This window comes from Aedes aegypti, chromosome 1, assembly GCF_002204515.2.
Source record: "Aedes aegypti strain LVP_AGWG chromosome 1, AaegL5.0 Primary Assembly, whole genome shotgun sequence".
NCBI classification, from domain to species: Eukaryota; Metazoa; Arthropoda; class Insecta; order Diptera; family Culicidae; genus Aedes; species Aedes aegypti.
The window spans coordinates 192,889,772-192,913,845 of NC_035107.1; the positions used below are offsets into that span (position 1 = coordinate 192,889,772).

General features: G+C 39.3%; 1 protein-coding gene and 1 non-coding gene across 11 annotated transcripts in view; one reads left to right on the forward strand and one right to left on the reverse strand.

Moving 5' to 3' along the window:
* The first annotated feature begins 2,476 nt into the window (after positions 1-2,476).
* Positions 2,477-24,074, forward strand: part of LOC5577702 (transmembrane protein 245) — a 34,317-nt gene continuing 12,719 nt past the window's right edge. For 7 of the 10 annotated variants that reach the window (XM_021855998.1, XM_021855999.1, XM_021856000.1 and 4 more), the window contains exons 1-7: positions 2,477-3,315; positions 5,403-6,303; positions 6,362-6,613; positions 19,987-20,165; positions 20,225-20,625; positions 20,698-20,859; positions 20,987-21,034. In XM_021855998.1, the coding sequence (XP_021711690.1) occupies positions 2,791-3,315; positions 5,403-6,303; positions 6,362-6,613; positions 19,987-20,165; positions 20,225-20,625; positions 20,698-20,859; positions 20,987-21,034 (2,468 nt within the window). In that variant the 5' untranslated portion in view covers positions 2,477-2,790. Of the gene's footprint in view, positions 3,316-5,402; positions 6,304-6,361; positions 6,614-19,986; positions 20,166-20,224; positions 20,626-20,697; positions 20,860-20,986; positions 21,151-24,074 lie in introns of all 10 variants that reach the window. The other 3 variants (XM_021856003.1, XM_021856006.1, XR_002502784.1) reach the window with 2 other exon arrangements.
* Trnad-guc lies at positions 3,416-3,487 on the reverse strand. The gene has a single exon. It is a non-coding gene; the product is annotated as a tRNA-Asp (tRNA).

Sequence of the window (24,074 nt, forward strand, 5' to 3'; positions counted from 1 at the left end):
TATGATTTTCTGCGACTAGATTAAAAAGCTCACATTTCTAACCTTTTGGAGCTTTTACAATCGTCGAGGGGTGCTCGGATGGTTGGTTAGAATTTAATATTGATCGAGTATGAAAAATCAAGCAGTTAAAATCGCAAGCATCGGGTGAGCAAATTTAGCTGCGCGATGGACTTATCCACGGTCTTCTTTTGCTGTTGACTTTATTTTTCTTTTCCTCTCTAATGAGCCTCTGTACGTGCCATAAATTCTTTTGTTCTCATGACTTTTACTGTGCGCCGTGTTTTGGTGCTGTCTCGCTCTCTCTCACGGGCAACTTGAAAACAGGGCGCACAGTAAAAGTCAAACGTTTTATAGCATGCATAGGCTCAAGGCCGGCACGCTGATCATAAGTACAGTCGCCTCTCCACATCTCGATATCGAAGGGACCATCGAGATAGGGAGAGATCGAGACAAAGAACATTAATTTAATGAACACTAGATTGAAACTCGCTCCGTTACTAGAAAAATAATAAACAAACAAACTTCATTTTGAGTTTCCAAATTGTTTTGAATCTCTAAAATCTAGTCTAGTAATCTTTGATAATGAGCATATCGACATACTGAGAAAAAATTGGGAACGAAAATCACATCGAGATATGGAGAGTGAAAATGTATGCAGAATGAAGAGACTGAAGCAATCATCGACAAATTCTTTTGTTCTTTCGACTACTGTGCGCCGTGTGTTGGTGCTGTCTTCCTCTCTCTCTCACGGGCAGCTTGAAAATATAGCGCACAGTATAATGTCGTTTTCGATTATTCTCGACGGTGCACCGTGCGAGTGTAACAATTGACACCGGAAAATAGAACGGTTTCGGTGCAATATTTTGACAGCATATGATGGTGTTAGTGAAGGCGTCAATCAAAACAAAATATCAATTTTCAAACAGATAGAACAGCTGTTTCTGTTATTCGTAATGTGCTGTAAGGGATTAAAAAACATTAGATTCATTTTTTGGATAGTTTGTTAACGATTCTACAGCACTGGATGAAAGCATTACTATGTCGTGTACGAAAACAAATGTTTGGTATACAAAAATAAATTTATTTTCCCTGGGAATTTATAACCATGATTTATGTTACGTGATTCAAGAAAATTTATTTAGAATTAAGAATGTTCATATATCAACACTTCACAGATCTTCTCTCTGGCTTATAACTTCATCAACATTTATACTTACGCAATGTTTCTAGCTCACGATGTAAAAGGTTAATCCGTTATTTTTTAATAATGCGAAAAGAGTAATGGAAATCGATCATTGCCAATAAAAAATCAATATCGAATTCTCGGCAATCGACTGTTTTTGAAAAATATAGAAGCAGAGATTTTGTAATCCGAGTTCAAAATATGGAAACATACAGCTCCAGCCGCTACTGAATCTTTTGGCACGTTTTTTTTCAGTTGAATTTTCTGAAATTTACTCATAGATTTTTTTTTACTCATGCTTCATAGTTTCCCATATTATACTTATGTAATATGTATTTCTTGTAGTGATGTTCATTTATAAATGCTTAGAATATTTCTTTCTTTCTGAAAGGATCCTTTCTGAATTAAATCCATTTTATCCGCTCAGTCGGAAATGAGCGAAAATGTAGAACCTTGCTTGTTCGTTACCGAACGCAACAAAACCAACCAAAACAAGAATGCCACTGACAGCTAAGAACCATACATGTATTGGTAAAAAGAGTGCACTACCTGCTACACCCAGCTCGATCAGGGTGTAGAAATTTCTGCACCGTTTGCGATCGAGTGCAAAAACGGTGTGCTACCTGTGGAATAAAAGAACGGTTTGGGTGCAGCTTTTGCTACACCGGTGGGAAAACGGTGCAGGCGGTGCAAATAAAGAAAAACGACATAAGTCAAACGTTTTTTATAGCATGCATACACGCAAACAAATTTTGTTGTATAATCTACCGAATCCAAGGTAGAATTAAGAATTGCACCAACGATTCTCAACCGACTACAAAAATCTGTTAAGTTTACTTTAATCTGGTGAAAATCACTGAGCAGTGCAGTAAATTTGACTATGTCCATAGTAGCATCGTAGCATCCACTACAAAGCATTGTATTTCAATCCGTGACACCCACCGTACAACACAGTGTGGTCAAAAGTAAATATGATGCTAAACTTCTCAAATCAAGAATGTTTCTAGTCAAAAATACTACAACTCTGGTTAAATCAACAGAAGAAATTTTCTTGTGTAGTGATGTTGACTATGTTTTGGTAGAGTTAACAGATCAATGTAGTCGGTTGAAAATCGTTGGTGCAGTTTTTAATTTTACCATGGATTCAGTAGTTTCTACAATAAAATTCATTTCAGTGTAGGCTCATATGTTTTGCCCGCAACAAACTGCTCGAATGTCCATCGTGTTTCACTTGCCTGCAGGTATGCTGCTTAGAAATATAGTGCCCAATTTTGTTGATGTATCGGCGGAAAGATGACAGCCAGACGTTGTTTATGATTTCATCGCTAAAAATAGAACGCTGTAAAAACTTGTAAAACACGAGCGAGCCAAATGTAATGAAAAAAAAAATCAGTCATAAACTGCATTGAAAAATAATTGTGCATTACTACGCGGTGAAGAGATTTCGATTAATCGAAACGATGGTGTAATCATGCATGTATAGTGCATTGAAAAGCTGTTGCGTGACCGCAGAACAATTTGCAGAGAATCTCATATAACGTCAATATTTTCGATTGGGCTTATTTTATTCGACTGACCACCGCCCCGAGTAGCAAGAGGTACTAAATATGAGCACCCGACCAAGTCCGGCACCGTTCAAGCGATCGATCGATGGTCTCTTCAATGCTTGGCTGGTGCTTCGGAACCAAGGCCACGAGAAGCCCCTCCGGAATGCGCTGTACAATGTGATGATGGTGGCTGTGGTGGGAGTGGTCATCGGAGTGACTCTCGTCCTAGCTCCGTTCTTCAAACCGCTCCTGTGGGCATTCCTGTTCGGTGCGGTTCTCTTTCCGGCCAAAAAACGCATAGCGGAAGCCCTCAACCGGTGGATCGAGCGAATCGAACGGGACGAAAAGCATCTTCTGCTAGGGGTGCTGGGCGCTCCCGTCCAGGGAATCGACTCGCTGGGCGAGTTCCTGACCGAGTGGCTGCTTGGGCATCTGAAGATCATCGGAATCGGATTCGGGGGCTTGATCACGCTCCGGCTGCTGGTTTGGGTTGCCCCGACCGAGGTGTTTCTTTCGGTGTGGAACTTCATCGTTTGGAAGCACTCGCTGTTTCGGGCTTTGCTCGGTTCGTTGACGTTGCAGATGGTGAGTAAACGGTTAAAATAAGTGATTGGTCCTCTTTAAATAATAAGTTAGAAATGTCGAACTGTTATTGTTTTCACAGCAAAGAGAAAAAAATATTTACCTCCCCGACGGGGAATTGAACCCCGGTCTCCCGCGTGACAGGCGGGGATACTGACCACTATACTATCGAGGATTGATGAAAATAGCGTGGTTAGAAGCGACAAAATCATTCTCACAGGGTTGAAATCATGACGCTTTATTCAGTAATTGAAAATGCAGTAAAATACAGTGCCTTACCGATTTTGCAAACAAGGCGTGGATTCAGTTGCCGGGTTCGGAAATTTCAATGTACTTATCCACGATTTTCTTTTATGCTCGACTATTTTTTTTTCTTTTCCGTTTTAAATGCTGGCCGACATACATTGGATCACCGAATGAAGTGTTCGACGAAGTCTTTTTTTTTGTAAACACGATTCGCAGTAAAGCTTTTCTTCCTGCTGGAAATTGCTGCGTAACGTTATCGTATGAATTAGTTCATATAGTGAATGATTTTGCACACTTTTTGACGGATATGATGGTTTTGTCTCGATTCAATGATTTCACAACCATAGTGTTGTTCAGAAGTCTTGGAACATCGGCTCATGGAAAGTATGGAACACTCAAATTTTAGCAATAATTGTTACGTATATTTTCTTGTAGCCTTTCGAAATAAAAATTAAACTGATGAAAATTGAATAGAACAGTTGAATTTATTTATGTTTTATATATTTTGTAAGTGGGAATATTATAAAATTTAAGTGATTTCCTCTACGGACTGTAGCAGATTAGAAGTGGAAACACATATTTTTATATTTATGAAATTTTTTCTTTCAAAAATATAGTTATATGCATTTTGATACCAGTTCGTTACCGAGGGATATCAACAGAACCAGTGGAAAAAACTGGAGTACTGAACCGTTGATTTGGTTTTGACAAAATTTTAATTTCTGGTTTAGGCACAGGGTGATCAGGGTCGTTACTTCATTCATGTAAAATTCCTAAAATATTCAATCTTGGTTATTTTGAAATTGGTGTTAATATTACAATTTATCGACGAACACATAAAAATACAAACTAATAATTTTTGACTCTTGTTTTCTCTGTAGTCATGTTTGTCAAACAACCTAAATGTTTACCTGATAAATAATAACTGTCATCTCATACAATATTATGACAAATTAACAAAAAATCTTACCAGAGTTTGATCGCTTCTGTTACCATCAAGGATTAGCTGAGTTGGAAAAGCTTCCCGTAGTTTTATCCTGTCCAACCGGATAAGCTAAAGTTTGGGCACGAGGATTTGAGTACCTGTTCCGAGATTACACTACGTTCGTACACCATTTCACTTTTTTCACTTTCACTTTCACTTTCACTGTTGAGGATAACTCGTTCCAAGAGTTTACCGAGTGCATCCAGTAAACATATAGACCAATATGATCCTGGATCCCCGGACGGTTTTCCTGGCTTCGGCAACAGTACCAGTTTCTGAATTTTCCATTATTTCTGGAAATTGACCTTCGTCCATGCATTTCTGCGCAACCTTCCTAACCATATATGAATACCCCAGGACCGTTGCTTTTAGTGCCACGTTGGGGATTCCGTCTGGACCCGGGGATTTGTTCAGCTTCAGCGCTTTCACCGCTGCTATAAGCTCATCGTTGCAGATCTGGTGAGCTTCGACATTTTCTACCACTTCATTGCAATATGGTGTGACCGGCTACATTGTAGGGTCATGTTTTAGAAATAGACCCTCAAGAGTATTTACAGGAATGTCCATAAATTACGGCATGTATGATATAGAAAGACGACGTACAGTACCCTTTCGATAACATCACGGATCCAAACAATTTTGGTGTGTTGGTTATGTAGTTATTTTTAAATGTAAAATTGATGAACTTCACGCAATTATTGTGGCGTGATAAAATTGAACAGAAAACCGTGCTAAAATCGAGAGTGATATAATAAAGCGATATTGATATGAGCAGTGATAAAATCGAGAAACTACTGTATTCATTTGCACTTACTGAATAATATTCTAATATGTCTCCTATTGGTTTCTCCCGTTTCAGCTGGTGATCATCGTCGTGCTGTACGTGGCCAGCGTCTATATGCTATGGAAACCGGAGCTTTCCACTCCATTCTTGATCATCGGACAGCTTCTATGGGTGCTGATCGTGGGGTACGGATGTAGCTTCTTGGGAGCCCTCCAAGTACCCGTGTTCCTGGGACTACTCTCCTACGGTGCCATCGGTCTCATTTACAACCTTCAGAAGGACGAGAAAAATGCGCGGTTCATTGACAAGTGGCACAGTTTGCTGGATGTCACTAGTTACCGGCTGGACGATAGCAAAGTGGAACCCTCCGAAGGCTCGAGGATCGAAGAGCTAAAATCAAAGATGCAGCTGGACGTTAGCGCGACTCCTCAGCTATCCAGCACAATGAACGATACTCGAAACGCTACCATCAACAGCACGATGGAACGAACTCACGAATCACTGGAAAGTGATTCCTACTTCAGGATACTCTTCTATGCCTGTGGGGCAGTACTCATTTGGATGCACACGTGGATTTTGTTCTTGGGTGTCATTCCCATATTTCTGCACGTGGTCAAGCGCATAGCAGAATACCTCGGTTTGGTACAGTGCATTACTCAGCAAATCCATGACTATTGGGAATTACTGAAGCTTTGGTTATTTCCTCGCCATTCGGCACTGCTGCCTCTGTGTTTGCCCGGAATATTGCGGGTCAACGCAAACATCCATCGGTACGCTTGTGCCAAAATTCGATCCTATATCGACGACATCAGTTCAATCGTCATGATTGGATTCCTCAGCGTGCTGGTCATGCTGGTCAGTGTATTTGCCTTCGCGCAAATCTATTCGGAAACAATTGCCGTGGCACAGCTTGGCAGCAATTTGGTCAACCGAACGCTCACTCATCGACCGGAGTTGATTGAAATGCTTCCCATCGGTAGATAGCTAAACGTTCAATACTGAAAACTAAACATGATAACTTTCCCTCTCGGTAGATATGCAATCGATGGACAACATTATCGACAACGCGTACAAGTACGGCCGTTCCCACATCGAACAGTATGTGGACGGCATTTTCAACGATACGGATCCGACGCAGGCCAAAAAGCTCAAGTGCCAAATTTTGAGCGTATGGGATAGACTCATTCAGAGCTGGATGGATCGCAACAATGGGGATGGTTTGGTTGGGCCACGAGTCAGCAGCCAGTCGATTCGGGTGACGATCGACGAAATTTTCATCAATCCAAGTAAGTAGGACATTGAATTTTTGTAATTTCTCAAGTATACTCAACAACTATGGGTAGACGAACTCGTCGACCACCTCGAGCGTATCCCCATCTATCGTAACACTGCTTCCAACCCAAGTGACCACTAGCCCGCTCATTCTCGCATAACTTGCGTGTAAAGGAAAATTAGCTTTGACTGTTTGTGAATTTTCACTAGAAAATATAAAAAAATAACATTTCGTTTTCTTTGGTTCGGGTCGGGTCCGGGTTTGGTATTCAATTATTGTCTCGGATTCGGGTCGGGTTCGGGTTTGAAGGAAATAAATAAGAACCTGTTGCTGGCTTGTTATATGTGAAATGCGAACAATTCTACTAAATACGAAAAATAGTTTAAGCGTAAAGGTAAATCCATTAAGTGCGTCACGCAAAATTTAGGATTTTCGATCCCTGTTCCTTATTTTCGTATTGAGCGGTTCCATTTGAATTCGAATGTCGGTTTACTTTTGTATTTTTTGATTTGGATGAAATTTTGCACATGCTTTCTTTATGCCCAAAATAGTTATTTATGCAACAAGTTGCAAAATGATGATTTTTTCAGCACGAGTTGTACATTTATCCAACGAGGCTCGCCGAGTTGGATAAATGCAACGAGTGCTGAAAAAATCGAGTTTTGCAACGAGTTGCATACAACATTTTTTGCTATTTCGAAAAATGCCGTTTCAGCTGGATAAACTTTAAAAGCACAAACAAACATTTCAAGAGAACCCACATGGTCATACAGTCATCCGAAGTTTCAATTCAGTATTTTTCAATCACGTAGGCTGTGATACAGTAGTACCAATGAATGTCACAAATTTTCTCGCTCCCATCAGTAGCTGACTACCACGGCATAAAAATTAACAAGGCAGGCTCTTTACTGATGTAAACATCAAGTTTGATTGTAAACATGTGACGTCACTCCTATCGTACCATATACCTTCCGGACCACTAGATCATTTTTTTCGCAAATTTGTTCGAGGTGGATAGGAATGACGTCGTCAAGTAGCTGTCAGTTTTCGGAATATATCACCTTCTCAATATAGTACACCGTGGCTGACTACAAATGCTGGATGATCCGATCCCACATCAGAATCGCCAGCCAGTGTCAGAACCAGATCGCACAACGGATATAGATTAGTTTATTCTACGAACGGTTTGAAGTCAGAATTGTCGGTCTCGTATAGCGAAGTGACAATTCTCGACTCGAGTGAAGAGATTTGCCGTGTAAACCAAAAGGAAAGTCACTTCACTAGAGTCGAGAATTGTCACCTAGCTATAAGAAACTGACAATTCTGACTTCAAGCCGTTCGTAGAATAAACCCATTTATATCCGTTGTGCGGTCTGGTTCCGACACAGGCTGGCGATTCTTATGTGGGATCGGATCGTCCAGCATTTGACGCCAGACGTAGAGTAAATCCATGAATCAGATGCAATTGTGCTTATACTGTGCGCAGTGTTAGGTGAGATGAATCGCATGAAGTGACAATAAATTGTCGACTTGCTCCCGTTTGATTAGCATTAGTCACCTCAAGTCACCCGAGGTGAGAACGACTCATCTCGACTCTCACGCTGCGCAGAATAAACACATATGGCATAAAGAGACTGGGTTATTCAGTTGACGCCTATCAAAACAGTACTGAAAAGTGCTACTTTTCAGCACCGAAAAGAGTGCTGAAAAGTAGCACTTTTCAGCACTGCTTTTTTCGATAGGAAAAGTAGGCCGTTATGTTGATCATCTTCTCAATGAAAAGTTGATTGATTTGCAACGGAATTGCAAAATAGTTATTTATGCAACAAGTTGCAAAATGATGATTTTTTCAGCAGCCTTTTTGCATCATCGGTTCGCCATTTTGACTCTACACGGGAAAAAATTCTGTGGTAAAAATAAATATTTTAGCTGACTACGCCCATCCTTGAAACTACCATGGAAATTCAGACCAATTTACTATGTTTACGGTACACCCCACCGCATTACTGGTACATTTGACAAAAATAATTTACAACAATCTGATTCCAACTACAGACATGGTAAAATCAAGCGCATTTCTGGTCTGCTGAAAATTGCCGGTGCGAGCGTTTAAGTTAACCCCCTAAAATGGTAGTTTTTACCGCACATTTTTTTTGCGTGTAGCCTTACTTTTGAGAAGGGCCTAAGAAAAAAACCCTTAATAATTTTCAAAAAATTATAACTTAGAAACGGTTTGTCCGATCAGTTTGGTGCCTTCCGCAAAGTTTTAGGTTATTGTTGGGACTATCTGGAAAAAATATACACTGTAAAAAAAATGTTGTAATATTTTATATATCAAAAATAAAGCTTAAAAATCAATTTTCTCAAAAATCGTATTTTTGATTTTTTTTATATGTTAAAGTAGACAAAAAATGAAGTCTTTTGCACAGTGGGTCAAAATGGAGAAATCATGGACAAAAGAGTTATGATTTTTTGAAAATAGGTGAATTTTTGAATATGGTCATAATAAACTTTTTAAATATTTTTCAACTCGATTTTATGAAAGTACGCAAAATTTACAACAAAAAAGGTATACGGAAAAATCAGGCTAACTTTTACCGTTTTAAAGATACAGCGATTTTAATACAAAATTATGATATAATTTTCAATTTTCGGTCATTATAATGTAACTTAGAAACGGTTTGTCCGATCAGTTTGGTGTCTTCCGCAAAGTTTTAGGTTATTGTTGGGACTATCTGGAAAAAATATACACTGTAAAAAAAACGTTGTAATTTTTTATATATCGAAAATAAAGCTTAAAAATCAATTTTCTCAAAAATCGTATTTTTGATTTTTTTATTTTTTTTATATGTTGAAGTAGACAAAAAATGAAGTCTTTTGAACAGTGGGTCAAGGTGGAGAAATCATGGACAAAAAAGTTATGACTTATTTAAGTTTTATATTTTTTTTCCAGATTGGGACTAACAATAACCTAAAACTTTGCGGAAGGCATTAAACTGATCGGACAAACCGTTTCTAAGTAATATTTTTTTGAAAATTATTAAGGATTTTTTTCTTAGGCCCTTCTCAAAAGTAAGGCTAGAGTCAAAATGGCGAGCCGATGATGCAAAAAGGCATTTTTGGGCATAAAGAAAGCATGTGCAAAATTTCATCCAAATCAAAAAATATAAAAATGAAATTTGGGAAAAAAGTCGTCATTTTCTGTGGAACCGCTCTATTCTTAATGTATTGTTCATCACTCAATCGAGAAGTATCGCCGCTCTGTATAAGCATGGCGTAATTAATAAACGATAGGAATCGTTGCAGATCAATAACAATACTTTATTGGCATTTATATATTACAAATACGATTAAACCTCCTGAGTCGATGTTCCATTACTCGATATTGACACATTAAACTACACAAACAATTAAAATTATGTTATTGCATGGTTAGAGAGCATTCACAAATGACGTCCATCGTTCGGGGGAGGAGGAGTCTACGAAAATGTGTCAATGCATGGTACCGTAATCCGGGGGCACATTGATAGCTATTTTACAACTTTTTGTTGTGTCATCCTTCGGAATTCAAATATTGTCAAATAAATTTCGGCAAAATCAGTACTTCATTAATCTTTATCAGTTTATGTAATCGACTTTTCATGAACTATTATTTAACATATCATAAAATAGATTTAAAATTAAATAAAAATAAAATGACACGCTGGGGCGAAATTGATCACCATATAACAAAGCAGATTTAAGAATGAAAATTTTCCCATATCTACTAAATTTGGTTCTCCTGAATCTAAAAATGATGTCAAAATTCTTACAACGAGTATTTGACAATTTTATTGCAAAATTAAACTTTGAAAATCTGCCTTATACGCCTAAATGTAGGCAATTTCCCTTGAAATAAACACAATATTTAAGAATAAACGATTTTATTAGCAAAAAACTATATTTGCTATGCTGTACGATATATAAAATGAGTTCAGTAGTTCATACTTAAGCTTACACAACATTTTGAACACACAAAGTTGACATGTAGGTTTAGTACCAGTGGATTGTTTAGCACCAACATTTCCAACTGTATTGCTTACACCTTTCAAAAATGTAAATATTTCTATGCAAAACAGACCCTAACAAAAATGAAATAGTTCTCAAAATCATCATTAGACATCTATAAACTAGAAAACATGGAATGTCTGTGGTGCTAACGAAACCTTCAACATCCTTGGGAGGAAATGTTTTTTGGTACCGACTTGACCAAATTCGCCCCAGTGATCAATTTATCCCCGGATTACGGTACTGTAAAAAGCCCGACAGGGGAGGGAGGGGGTAAAGTGTAGAAATTTCAAAAAATATGGATGTCATTTTTGAATCTTTCCTTATCATGATGGTCCCCTTAAAACAATTTTACAAAGCATTTTCAATCCATATCTCGATGGTGGCGTTAAATCGATGGTTCCTTTCAATATCGGCTTATTATCGGAGGGATTGTATGTTGGAAATAACGTTTTATAACTGCATAGTAAGGAACAGTCTTCTAAGATCATCCTTTTACTCCTAGATTTAAACAAGCATGCTTTGAAACCATCTCAATAAGTGGGATCGTTTTGAATCCTTATTTTTGCAATCTCAGCGTGCGTGATCTGAACAAGGATTCAATCCCAGGATTGAATCCCTGTCATGGAGCTCAAGGGCAATCAACCTAATGAAAATGAAATGCTCTTCATCTTGAATACGAAGTTGGCCCAAATATTAGTCGTTATTATTCGTGTTGAAGTGAATTGAGTCAAAGAGTTGACCGTCACAGTACTATTTTTGCTGAATATCTCATGAATCTATTCCAAAATTCCTGATTGCATCTTTTTTATGCTCTGTTTAAGAGTGATCAGTCTAATCGTCCCATCTACTTTAGAAGTCAAAGAGGTCAAAATGCTAACAAAAATTGACGCAATATCTCTAGCTCGTTACGTGTTGACATTTTTTAGAAACATCCAAATTGACACGCCAGATTGAAATTTGCAATCAACTCTAAAGAAAAAATCGATGCTAACTCGATTCTTTTTACTGGCTAACAATCGATCAAGGATCGAATCCTGAGATTCAATCCTCTCATACACGTGGCGTGATTCATTGTATGCCTGGAATTGAACAACACATGCGCGCGAAACAAATCCTGCTCTGATGATTTTTAATCTCAGCAGCTCTTGGAGTGGGATTTTTTGAAGACTGGTAAGGAACATAGTTGAAAAATGGTTCCTTACTATGCGCACTTAAGAAAAATAAGTAATTGAAGAGAAAAGAGTTGAAGTTTACCAGTGTGATTGCTCGATAAATAAACTAGTGCATACATATTAAAAATCTTCAATATATTATTTTTAGTTTGCTTCAAATGACTTAAGTTATTCGGTACTCCCTTAGCATTTTTGCTAACGGGCCGTCAATTTGGACGTTTTTCTATATTTTTTTTCTCCGTTTTTTTTTATTAAAGTAATAAACGTAAATTTATCGAGAAAATTCTTCGCGTACTTTTTGATTACTATAGTAGCAATATATGAAAAATAAATTTAAAATCCCGAAAATTGTCTTACGCAATAAATGGATCGTCCCTTACATAACACCGAATCGATGCTATGCATACGCTTCAGATATCAGAGACATCGGCGGCCTCACTTGCACTATTTACTGATTGACAGCATTTAAAAAGGATTCGACATAACTATAATTTGGCCTTCTGTGATTTGGCTTTTTGTAATTCGGCCTTATGTGGTTCGGCCTTTTGTGATTCGGCCTTTTATGATTCGGCCTTCTGTGTATTCGGCCTTTCGTGGTAGCCTAGTATGTCTTCGGCCTTTTATGATTCGGCTTTCTGTGATAATCCTAGCTAGACAGATAACATGGAAATCAAATGGAGGGTCCAAAATAGGAAAGATCAAATTTGTAAACATTCCTATTACGAACCCCGCCTCTGGCCATAATAGGCATAAGGACAATAGTTTTCCAAATTTACATCGCTGGATTTATATATATCTCATGTATTAAATTTTCTGACTTCTATCCAATGAACCAAATCTTTTTTTTTTTTTTTTGAACCAAATCTATCAAGCTTCGAAAGCTCGTAACTTTCGAATGGTGGGTAAAGATTACGCTTCCGCAACATGAATATAGGGTGTTCCAGAAAGTATGGGCACGACTTTGATAATGAGAACCACAACATTTTTTTCAAACAAATAAATATTTTTAATTTTTTGCATTTAAAATGCTGCCTGTGAAAATTTTGTTTAAATATATAAACTTTTACATCCCTGTCCTTTGGTTCAGAAAGGGGTATGGGCGCGTTCTGCCAACTCGGTCGAGGCAGATTTCTTGTGTGAACAAGTTACAATATGGACGTTCTAAAGTGCCAGAATGAAGTGTTGTGCTTGTGGGGAGCACTTGAAGATGGGATGGAAGGTCATTACTTCGTGTTCGTGCTTTACTCCTGCTTATCTTAAAAGTTATATACAATAACCGACCCTAAGTTTAACTATCGAAATTAACAGTTGCAAATACAATAATCGTTCTGAGTTCACTAACATGTCGTCGCGTTAATTTTATCATAATGATCTTTTATCTACATCCGTCGAACCATTCTGAATGGCCGTTGTGAGAATATCACCAAGAACTTCTCACATGCATTAAAGCTGAATTGTCCTACATTGAAACATTGAGGTTTTCGCTCTTTTGAAATCATTTTTTGTTGTTCGTCCTCAGTATTGTTGAGATGTCCTGAATGCCGCACATGGCGTACAGTGATCATTGCCATGGAGTATCTCGTAAGCTGCATGGGGATTGTTATCATGGGAATCCAAAGAGCGAATTTTCTATGATTTCATTGTAGGCCAATACAGCAATAAAGCATGTAACAATCACTAACTTTTCTTCTCTCTTTATCCTTGTTTTCATATCTAACCCGCCATTACAACGAGGAAAAATCCATTGGAGAGGAAAGACATGGCAGCGTATTGGCCGAGAAAAGTTAAGTATCATGTTTTTGTAAATATTACTGATTGCAAGGTGAATCAGATTAACTAAATTTTAAACTAATAACAAACTTGTTCCACAGAGCTATTTACAAAACACCACCCAAAATCCCTCCTTTCCCATATCCTTAGGCAAAACACTTCACTACCGCTATATGTATGACTGATTAATGTTCTTTTGACTTTGCATCATTCATACGTGTATTGGAAGTCAAGAGTAGAAGCAAAACTTAAAGAACCTTCTGGTCAAAGATGTTGCGTTGCCTACTTCCCAAACTCCAAAACCCCCCAGTGTATTATGGACGGTGTGAGTTTTCAAACTTATGCTGGAGACTTGGCCCCTGACCCCCTTGTACATCAATAAAATAAAATAAAATAAATATATAAACTTTTACATTGACATTTTTGGTTTTTGAAAATCAATTCTTAACTAGCCAGCTCAGACCCTACTTTTGTGTTTTGTTGGATCTTAACTAGTATAAATGTTTTTATCAAAATCCTTCGATGTGGTGAGTTCAATTACATTGTATCTAAGACGTTTCACAAGTTTTTTTTTAATTTCATTTGGCTTTGCTAGAAAACATTTGCCAAAATGGTAAAATTCTAAAAAAACGCAAGTTTTTTCTCTCCACATACGATATTTTACGAAATCATAGATTTTCAGGTATTTTCATTATTTCATTTCAAATTTACTTATGTCAAATATTTATACTTTAGGATAGGCAACACAAACATGAGGTTTTTACTTGTTATATTAAATATACACGGACTTGGTTATCACCCTTTCAAAAATCTACCACAGCAAAAATCGGATTTTTATACTAATTTATATACATTTATATACTAAAGTTTATAATTTCAAATAAAATTAGTGATTGTCTGATCATTTATCGTATCGACAATAATAAATATATGTTTTCAAATTTTTATTGTACGAACTTTATGACCTACCACAAATTTCGTACAACAAATTCGCTCAGAAATAATGCAATTTGTGCAAAACTGGTATCAGGTATCAGGTATCAGAAGGCCGGCTCCAGAGGCACGTTCCCCGCCATTTGGGAGATTTGTGCCATCGCCATATTTGAGCCTATTTCATCATCTACCCGATGGGAGAGGAAAGGGAAGGGAAAGATGGGAGGAAATAGGAGTGGGGTCCCTTGAAGAGGGAAAATCGCATAAGCGAATTGAGAGCATGTAGCTCCATATCACAATGGGTTCGAACAGCGCCCTAAAAAGGACACTGCAAAACGCATGAGCGTAAAGAGAGCCTATAGCTCATTACCACAGCGGGTTAAGAATAACAGAATGTCCTGAAGATTCAGGTTTCTGAAATCAGTTTCACTTAATAAGTGTTAACCAAGTAATTGGAATCGCAATTACGCGAAGATTGGATAGTTACATATCTGGTGAGAAGAAGTTCCATCATCGGAATCACAACTATCACACACAAATGTTTGCCATGTGATAGTTGAGTCGGCAGTGACCAGTCAAGGTTGTTACCAAGAGACTGCAATTCTGCTTTGACAGATTTGTTAAATACTTAGCCACCTTTGCGATGGCTCAGTAATGTACAATTTTTTTTTTTTGACGACATGACTCAAAATTATTCTAATATTGCTGGTGCTGAGTTGCCGCCCAAGAATTTCTGAAGCTTCACCCAGCACTTCGAAATTGGAATAGCTGCCTGAGGGCCAATGAAGTCATGCGATGCTCCATTGCGAGCTAATTCATAAGCCAATTCATTCCCAGCAATAGAAGAATAGCAAGGACCCATATAAGTTTTACAGAGTTCACTGAATTCAGTTCCTCAAATTGAATTCGACGTGCGATAACAAGCTTAGACCTTGAGTTGGCCTAAGCAAGAGCTTTTAAAAGCAGCCTGACTATCTGGCATATTCCTTTACAAATAGCCAGACGACAACTCGTCCCGCGAAGGGAGTTGTGAGGAACAAAGTGACAAGCAATTGTGGAATTCATTCGAAGCAAGGACAATTGTGTCCCAATTCATCGGAAGTGGAAACATTCAAATCACTAGGATTTCCAATGGACGGAGAGAATTCATAGAATTTGGTCACAACCAATTCCCAGTTTGTGGAGTATATGTTCATATAGAGATGTAGCGATGATCAGATAATGACTCATCATCTGATACATGCCAATTCGTCAACTCGTGACTGATTCTGTTCAAGCAGAGCATTATGTCTAACACTTCTCCTATAGCAGACACCATGAAGGTTGAGCGATTCCCTAAAATAAGTAATCCAAGATTTGAACTACTTAAGCATTCCATCAGACTGGAGCTTCTCAAATTGATATCTGAGCTGATCCAGATGATGTGATGAGTATCAGCATCACTACCCACAAATCAGCAGAAGGCCTTTCCATAGACAGTGAACGACAACTCGTTTGAAATCATCCATTGGGGATGGTTCATCATGTGGTAAATACACCACACAACGAAAGACGTATTTCCTATTGAGGTCACCAACAGAAATATTAATTGTGACAGCACATACATCTCTGGTTGTTAACTCAGAATTGAGTGTAGCAACGATAGCGCTATTTACGAGGACGCATGCACGAGATATAGCACGCGAGTTAGCCATTTCATGTTTATGAAAGTAACAAAAACTGGGTCCACAAGGTTACCTAGATAAAAGTACACAAAAGTATGGGTTTTGCGCCATTTGAACTGTACCATTTGCATGAGTCTACATAGATTGATCGTTGCTGATATTTTATGCTGTAGATTGGTCTAACTAAGCTATCCTAACCGTAGCCACTACCCAAACTAGGCAGGACTAAGCTTTTCGCAATCTCAGAACGAAAAAGACCAGCAGCGAAAAAACCAGATCGGTATCTCTTAAAAGTCGCCAAAGGCGAAAAGCACAGACTACACTGCCTAAAACGCATAATGCGAAACCATTGAGGTGAAAATTTAAACTAAATTACAACGTATTAATAATCCCACCCTTATTTAGCCTCAGGCTTGAGACTGAAGAAGGGCAGCCGATTATCTCGGAGAAACACAAGGTCACCTCACCATTGCTCCGGGTAGCACAGGAAGGGCGTAATACTGTAGAGGGCGCCCAGGTACTCCACAGGCTCCGTTTGCGGTTAGGTTTTATTTAGACCCCCCTAACCATTCATTCTTAGGCACGGTAAGCTTAAAGCCGCATGCCTTAAAGCCTCAATCTTTGATCGAACGTCGTGTGTCGGTGTTGTGAAACGTAAACGCAGTCGCTGTTTAACAAATTTCGCTGTGAAACTGTTGAAGTTTCGGTACTATTTTGCACTGAATACATTCGTTGACTTGAAGCGAATTTCATTATTGTGAAAGTTTATGCTGTAAACTACTGGCTCTTGAAGTTGAAGAAAACTCGAATTTTTATCATCGGATCATCACATCACTATTATCGTTTTTTTCACAATGGAGTGCGATAAGTGTTGTTCTTCGATTGACGCCAGATCTGAGTCGTTCGTTGTATGCGAAGGAGATTGCAGTAAAAGCTATCACACTCGTTGTGTTGGACTGTCAGAGTCACATGCGGAGCTCTTAGCAACGAAGAATATTCTTTGGATGTGTGACAGCTGTTTGGATCAATTCTACAGACAACGATCTGCATCATCATTGAATAAGCCGCAACACGATTCCTCTACAAGGATTGAATCTGAGCTTGTTATAATCAAGTCACGCATTGATTTCATCGTGAACACACTCTCAAACGTTACTTCGCAAGCAATGTCAGATGTTACCGTAGCATCTCCATTACCGCTTTCATCAACCAAACTCCAAAATGATTCTGATCCAGAAAATGAACTTGACCGAAATCACGTTAACAGTTGTTATTCGTTGACATCGAGTACGCAGAGGAAAGATTCTTTTTCGTTATTTTTGACCAATATAAATAGCCTAACCACTGAACGAGAGATTGAATGCATGGTCCGTAAGTCTATGAAAGTTGAAAACAGTGAAGAAATTAACGTTTACAAATTAGTACCTAAATGGAAGGATCTTTGTCAAATCGATTACGCTTCTTTCAAAGTAGTAATGAATAATAGCTGGAAAACTAAGGCATTGGACCGTTGCACTTGGCCGCCGGGAATAAAATTTAGAGAATTTGTGAGTGTATGCAGGAATATCTGGAGCCCGAATGCCGAAATATAAAACGGAGAAGAGTACGCTAAAGGCGAAAGTTGTGTATGTTACCTACAGTGTCTATTTGTAATGGTTTTATGTTGATAGCAATAATTTTGATTCGATTTTTATTGTGTATATGATTAGTTTGTATGTCGAACACACTATTGTTATTTGAACATACTAGTGTAACATGTTTTTGGAAGAAATGATTTCTATCTCCTATGTTCTTTATGATTTCACGTATGTTTTAGATTCGTATATGTAGTATATCTAGTTTTAAATAGCAGTCTGTGCAGTAATTTTACTGAAGATGAAGTTAAATAAATAAACTTGAATTAGGGGTCACCTGTTAGGTGGATTTTTACCACCGGAACAGGCAGTCCGTAGTGTTAATTCTTAGCCAATTGAAACAACCGCTACCGACACTACACGGCTATCTAGGCTGATCGGGAAAAGGAAGCTAACATTGATGATTAACTCCTGACGTGCCCAAATCATAGATTTTCAGGTATTTTCATTATTTCATTTCAAATTTACTTATGTCAAATATTTATACTTTAGGATAGGCAACACAAACATGAGGTTTTTACTTGTTATATTAAATATACACGGACTTGGTTATCACCCTTTCAAAAATCGACCACAGCAAAAATCGGATTTTTATACTAATTTATATACATTTATATACTAAAGTTTATAATTTCAAATAAAATTAGTGATTGTCTGATCATTTATCGTATCGACAATAATAAATATATGTTTTCAAATTTTTATTGTACGAACTTTATGACCTACCACAAATTTCGTACAACAAATTCGCTCAGAAATAATGCAATTTGTGCAAAACTGGTAAGAAGACCTTCCAGAAATGTAAGACCATCAACAAACAGGTAGCAAAAAAATTCGTTTAAATTTAAAATCTACTCTTAATAAATAGAAGAATAAAATGTGTGATAATCAGATTTTTATTTGCATTAGTCTCGAAATGGCAGTATGGGAAAGTCGTGCCCATACTTTCTGGGACACCCTATAACATGAATAGAACCCCATGTTCATTCCTTTGTCGAGTGGTTAGAGTCCGCGGCTGCAAAGCAAAGCCATGCTGAAGATGTCTGGGTTCGATTCCCGGTTGGTCCAGGATCTTTTCGTAATGGAAATTTCCTTGACTTCCCTGGGCACAGAGTATCATCGTACCTGCCACACGATATACGAATGCGAAAATGGCAACTTTGGCAAAGAAAGCTCTCAGTTAATAACTGTGGAAGTGCTCATTGAACTCTAATCTGAGAAGCAGGCTTTGTCCCAGAGAGAGGACGTAATGCCGAAAAGAAGAGTTGCAAAATAATATGTCATACAAAATATGATTTTAAAAAACTAGAGGAGTTAAACTCAACAAACAGTTTTGTTGAATCAACCTAACCAAATTTTCTTTGCGTGCTGTTACTAATATTGTACATTTTAAGGTCTACAGTACATAACAAACACTTTGTACGAATAAGGACATTTTAACCTTTACAGTACTGGGTGTCGACATCTAAGTTTCAAAATTCTGTAACTTCGCAATAATTTTATAAAATTACTGTAAAATTGATATGCTTGGCATAAAGCATCAACTTTTTTTTAGTTTGGGGAATATGGCAAATACGAAAAATGATGAATTTGCAAAGAAAGATGCGTTAGGTTGTAGGGCCCATATAGCCGTAGCGGTAAACGCGCAGCTATTCAGCATGACCATGCTGAGGGTCGTGGGTTCGAATCCCGCTGGTCGAGGATCTTTCCAAGGGAAATTTTCTCGATTCCCAAGGCATAGAGTATCTTCGTACCTGCCACACGATATACACATGCAAAAATGGTCAATCGGCAAAGAAAGCTCTCAGTTAATAACTGTGGAAGTGCTCATAAGAACACTAATCTGAGAAGCAGGCTTTGTCCCAGTTGGAACGTAACGCCAGAAAGAAGAAGAAGAAGAAGGTTGTAGGTATTTGTATCAGAATCTTACTTACAAAATACGAAAGCCAATTTCTGTACAGAATACTAGTTTACAATACCAATTTGAGTTAAAACTCTACAAAGGTCACAGCGAAACTGCTCCAATAGTGGTTGCAATGCTCTACACTCGGTTCAGCGCTATGGAAAGTGTTTCTGTCTACTGAAATATCTGTATCGGTTTGCATACACCAGTGGAAAACACTTATAAATAACGTAATTGAATAATTTGTTTTATATTTTCAGTAACCAAGGCCGGTATCATTGGGTTTGTCAAAAGTAACATTGGAATGTTACTTGAAGTGGCCGATTCGCTGTGGATCCTGCTGCGAACTAATCTCACCCTTTTGGCCTCCGCTATTGGAACGCTTGTTTCGGTCATTCTGGGCGGAGGTCACGCCGTACTAAAATTCCTATTTCACACTGTAAGTATTTTTCGTACCATGATATGCAGGTTTCTAAACTGAAGTCCCCTTTCTACCAGATCATCTTCTTCACCACACTGTACTACTTGCTGCAAAGCAGTCAAGATCGCTACGCACCTACAGCGATCACTATCAATAATTCGTGGGGGCCTCGGATTATCCAAGCGCTGGAAGATTCAATTTCCAGTGTCGTGGTGGCGACCTTGAAGTTGGCCCTATTTCACGGTCTGTTCACATGGCTTACGCACACAATCGTAGGGGCACATATCGTCTACTTGCCAGCTGTACTGGCATCGATTCTAGCTGCCGCACCTTTCCTGGAGAGTTACTGGTGCAGCGTGCCGGCATTTCTGGACCTCTGGCTGTCGCAGGATCGGTTCTGGCTGGGATCACTTCTGGTGTTGGTGCACTTCATAGTTCCGTCCAATTTTAATCCAATCATACACTCGGAAATCAAAGGGTAAGTTTCTAAATTTAGCACCCTCCAACATCGTGCCATTCGATGCTGAATGACGTTTCGTAACTACTTCAGTGGTGGTCACCCGTACTTGACCGGCCTGTCGATTGCCGGTGGAATGTACCTTTTCGGGCTGGAGGGTGCCTTGTTGGGACCCCTGTTGCTCTGTGTGATGGTTGTGCTTTTCGAAGTTACCATGAGTGCTATCCGAGACTCGCCAGTTACTCCTCAAACGAGGTAAGGTTTCGATTATTCAATTTCACTAATCAACTTCACGTCGTAGGCATCATTGTCGTTTCGTTTTGTAATATCTCTGTTTCTGTGTTCGTTTCATACGTGATCCATTTCATTCCATTCGAAACAGGAAATCCAGCTTAGATACAAACAACGAGCTTTACTCACCTGCAACGACGTAAGTTTTTTTTTGTACTTTTGACCTTTGGATGGAAGTTAGAGTAGTTTGCAGATAGGCTCTCTCTATATGACTTGATGCGCATTGCATGATTTGGACGTTGGGTGTAGAATTAGGTACTGAGCGTTATTGCCTGCACGTATTATGAATAATTTAGGATTTTACTAATTATGAACTGTTGCGCGATAACTCAACTTAACAAAAGGTCAGATAAATCATTTAAATGCATATAGATACTTTTTTGAAATATAAAACACTTTAAAGTATGGGACTATGAGGGCCTCAGTTTAGCGGTAGGTAAATTGCATAACTTCAGAGCAGACTCAGGCCTAACTCATTCAAGACGACTTTTTATACCACTCTTCTGCGCCGTAGAACATCAGCGAGGCGAAATGACCCATCCGTCCTAACGACGGTTATGCGACTGGGTTCGAATCGCAGCACCAGTGATTTGAATCCTGTTCCAAATCTAGCTTATATAATGCTTATATTATAAATCCAATTGATAATCATTGTAGGCAAATCATGAATTGCCTACAATGATTATCAATTGGATTTATTGAATGCTCAAACACCGAATAGCGTCAAGCTGCGATTCGGAAATTGAGTGTTTGTGGATGTCCTCAAGGGAGAGTCTTATCACCACTTTTAATGCATTTCCAAGTAGATACGCTATTGAGGAAACTCAATAGCAATTTTCCAACTTATGGATTCGCCGACGACTAAGTATCTAGCTTTGATAGTTTGTATGTTCCATAAGCATCCTGTTCTACCTGATGCAGAGTGCTATTCAGATAGTCGAGGATTTATGTCGGCAATGAAGCCTTTCAGTTAACCAAAATAAAACATCTATTGTTCTTTTTACGGAAAGGCGAAAACGTGAAGGAATTCGACCTTTACGTCTTTTTGGTTCTGAGATTCATGTGACTGATAAAGTAAAGTACGTCGGAGTCATTCTTCATTCCAAACTTTCCTGGACACCTAACATTGATTGCAGAGTCAAGAAAGCTTGCATGTAAAACTTGGGGCTTAAACCCTAGTACATCAAATGGCTTTACACAACTGTTGTTCGGCCAAAACTGAATTGCACTGAGATTAATTGAATGGGGCTTGGGATTAGTTTACCATTCCTCAATGTGCACAAACCGAGAGCTCAAAACTCAAAAGTCAATAACGACGCCGTATTCGGGGAAGGGAAGGAATGTTAGTTAGACAACCATTATTACTAGAGACCGAGTATACCTCTGCATCTTCACAGTTGTCATGAAAGGATATCGGGTTAGTAGGACTGCGTAAGCTAATGAGACTGGAACTCGAAGACTTATCCGTTGAACAGTTCTTCCTTCTTTCTGGCATTACGTCCCCACTGGGACAGAGCCTGCTTCTCAGCTTAGTGTTCTTATGGGCACTTCCACAGTTATTAACTGAGAGCTTACTGTGCCAATGACCATTTTTGCATGCGTATGTCGTTTGGCAGGTACGAAGATACTCTATGCCCTGGGAAGTCGAGAAAATTTCCAACCCGACAAAATCCTCGACCGGTGGGATTCAAACCCACGACCCTAAGCTTGGTCTTGCTGAATAGCTGCGCGTTTACCGCTACGGCTATCTGGGCCCCCCGAATCGTTGAACAGTACGTGGACGAAATTTTGACCACTAGCCAGAGACTGCAGGAGATTGGATTTCCGCTTAACGACGAGTGGATGCCGTTAATCCCCATGTTGGGGCTGCCGAAGAGATACGGGCCGATGATCATGGGAATGGACGCCTCAGGTATCGCTGGCGGCAGATTGGGTGAAATTAAAAATTATCCAGGATGTGACGATCGAGTCCAGCACCAGGGCTTGCGGATCAAATGGTGCGCTAGCAACAGTTCGAGACCAGCGAGCAAGAAGGATAAATCGGATGTGAGATGTTTCAAGTGCGAGAAACTTGGACACTACGCCTCGGAATGTCCACATAAATCGAAGAATAAGAACAAGAAGTATTCTCGGAACAAGGCATTTTTGACGTGTAAGAAGCAGAACGGATTACTGGAAGAGTGGGTACTGGACTCTGGAGCTCTGGTACTTACTTGATACTTGATGGGCTACAATTCGCTACGATGAATCTGCGCCGAATGGATGAGTCTTCTCCACTGGGCTCGGTCCTGGGCCAATCGCTTCTAGTCGCCCTGAACGTTAAGTGCCCTTAAGTCTTCCTCAACTGCGAAAAGCCATCATGTGCGCGGTCTTCCACGAAGTCGACGGCCTCGTCCGGGTTCTCCGTTGAATATTATCTTTGATTGTCGTTTTTTCCGGCATGCGGGCAACGTGACCAGCCCAACGCAGCCTGCCCTGTTTTATGCGCTTGACAATATCCACCTCTTTATACACTTGGTACAACTCGTGATTCATGCGACGCCGCCAGATGCCGTTTTCTAGTTTACCGCCGAGTATTGTTCGCAGCACTTTACGTTCAAACACCCCAAAAGCTCTCCGGTCCACTTCCTTCAATGTCCATGATTCATGGCCATATAGGACAACCGGAAGGATCAGTGTCTTGTATAACGCGAGTTTGTTTTCGTTTGCAGACTACGGGACTTCAGCTGGTTACGGAGCCCGTATAAAGCCCGACTCGCAGTTGCAATACGTCTTTTCACCTCGCGGGTAGCATCATTATCGCATGTCACTAGTGTTCCAAGATACACAAATTCTTCCACCACTTCAAACTTTTCACCACCTAGCACCATTTCGTTACCACTAACACGTCCGACCCACGTTGACCACCAGCTATCATGTACTTCGTTTTTGTGGTGTTGATCGTTAGCCCGATCCTCGCTGTCTCCCTCTTGAAAGGCACGTACGCCTCTTCCACTGCCCGACGGCCAATCCCCCGATGATGTCGATATCGTCCGCAGAACGTGTGATAACGGTAACGCTTCTCTGCACACCGGCTCTCCTGATAGCACCTTCGAGCGCTATGTTAAACAGCAAGTTAGAAAGAGCGTCACCCTGTTTCAATCCATCTAAGGTTACGAACGATGACGAAATCTCGTCCA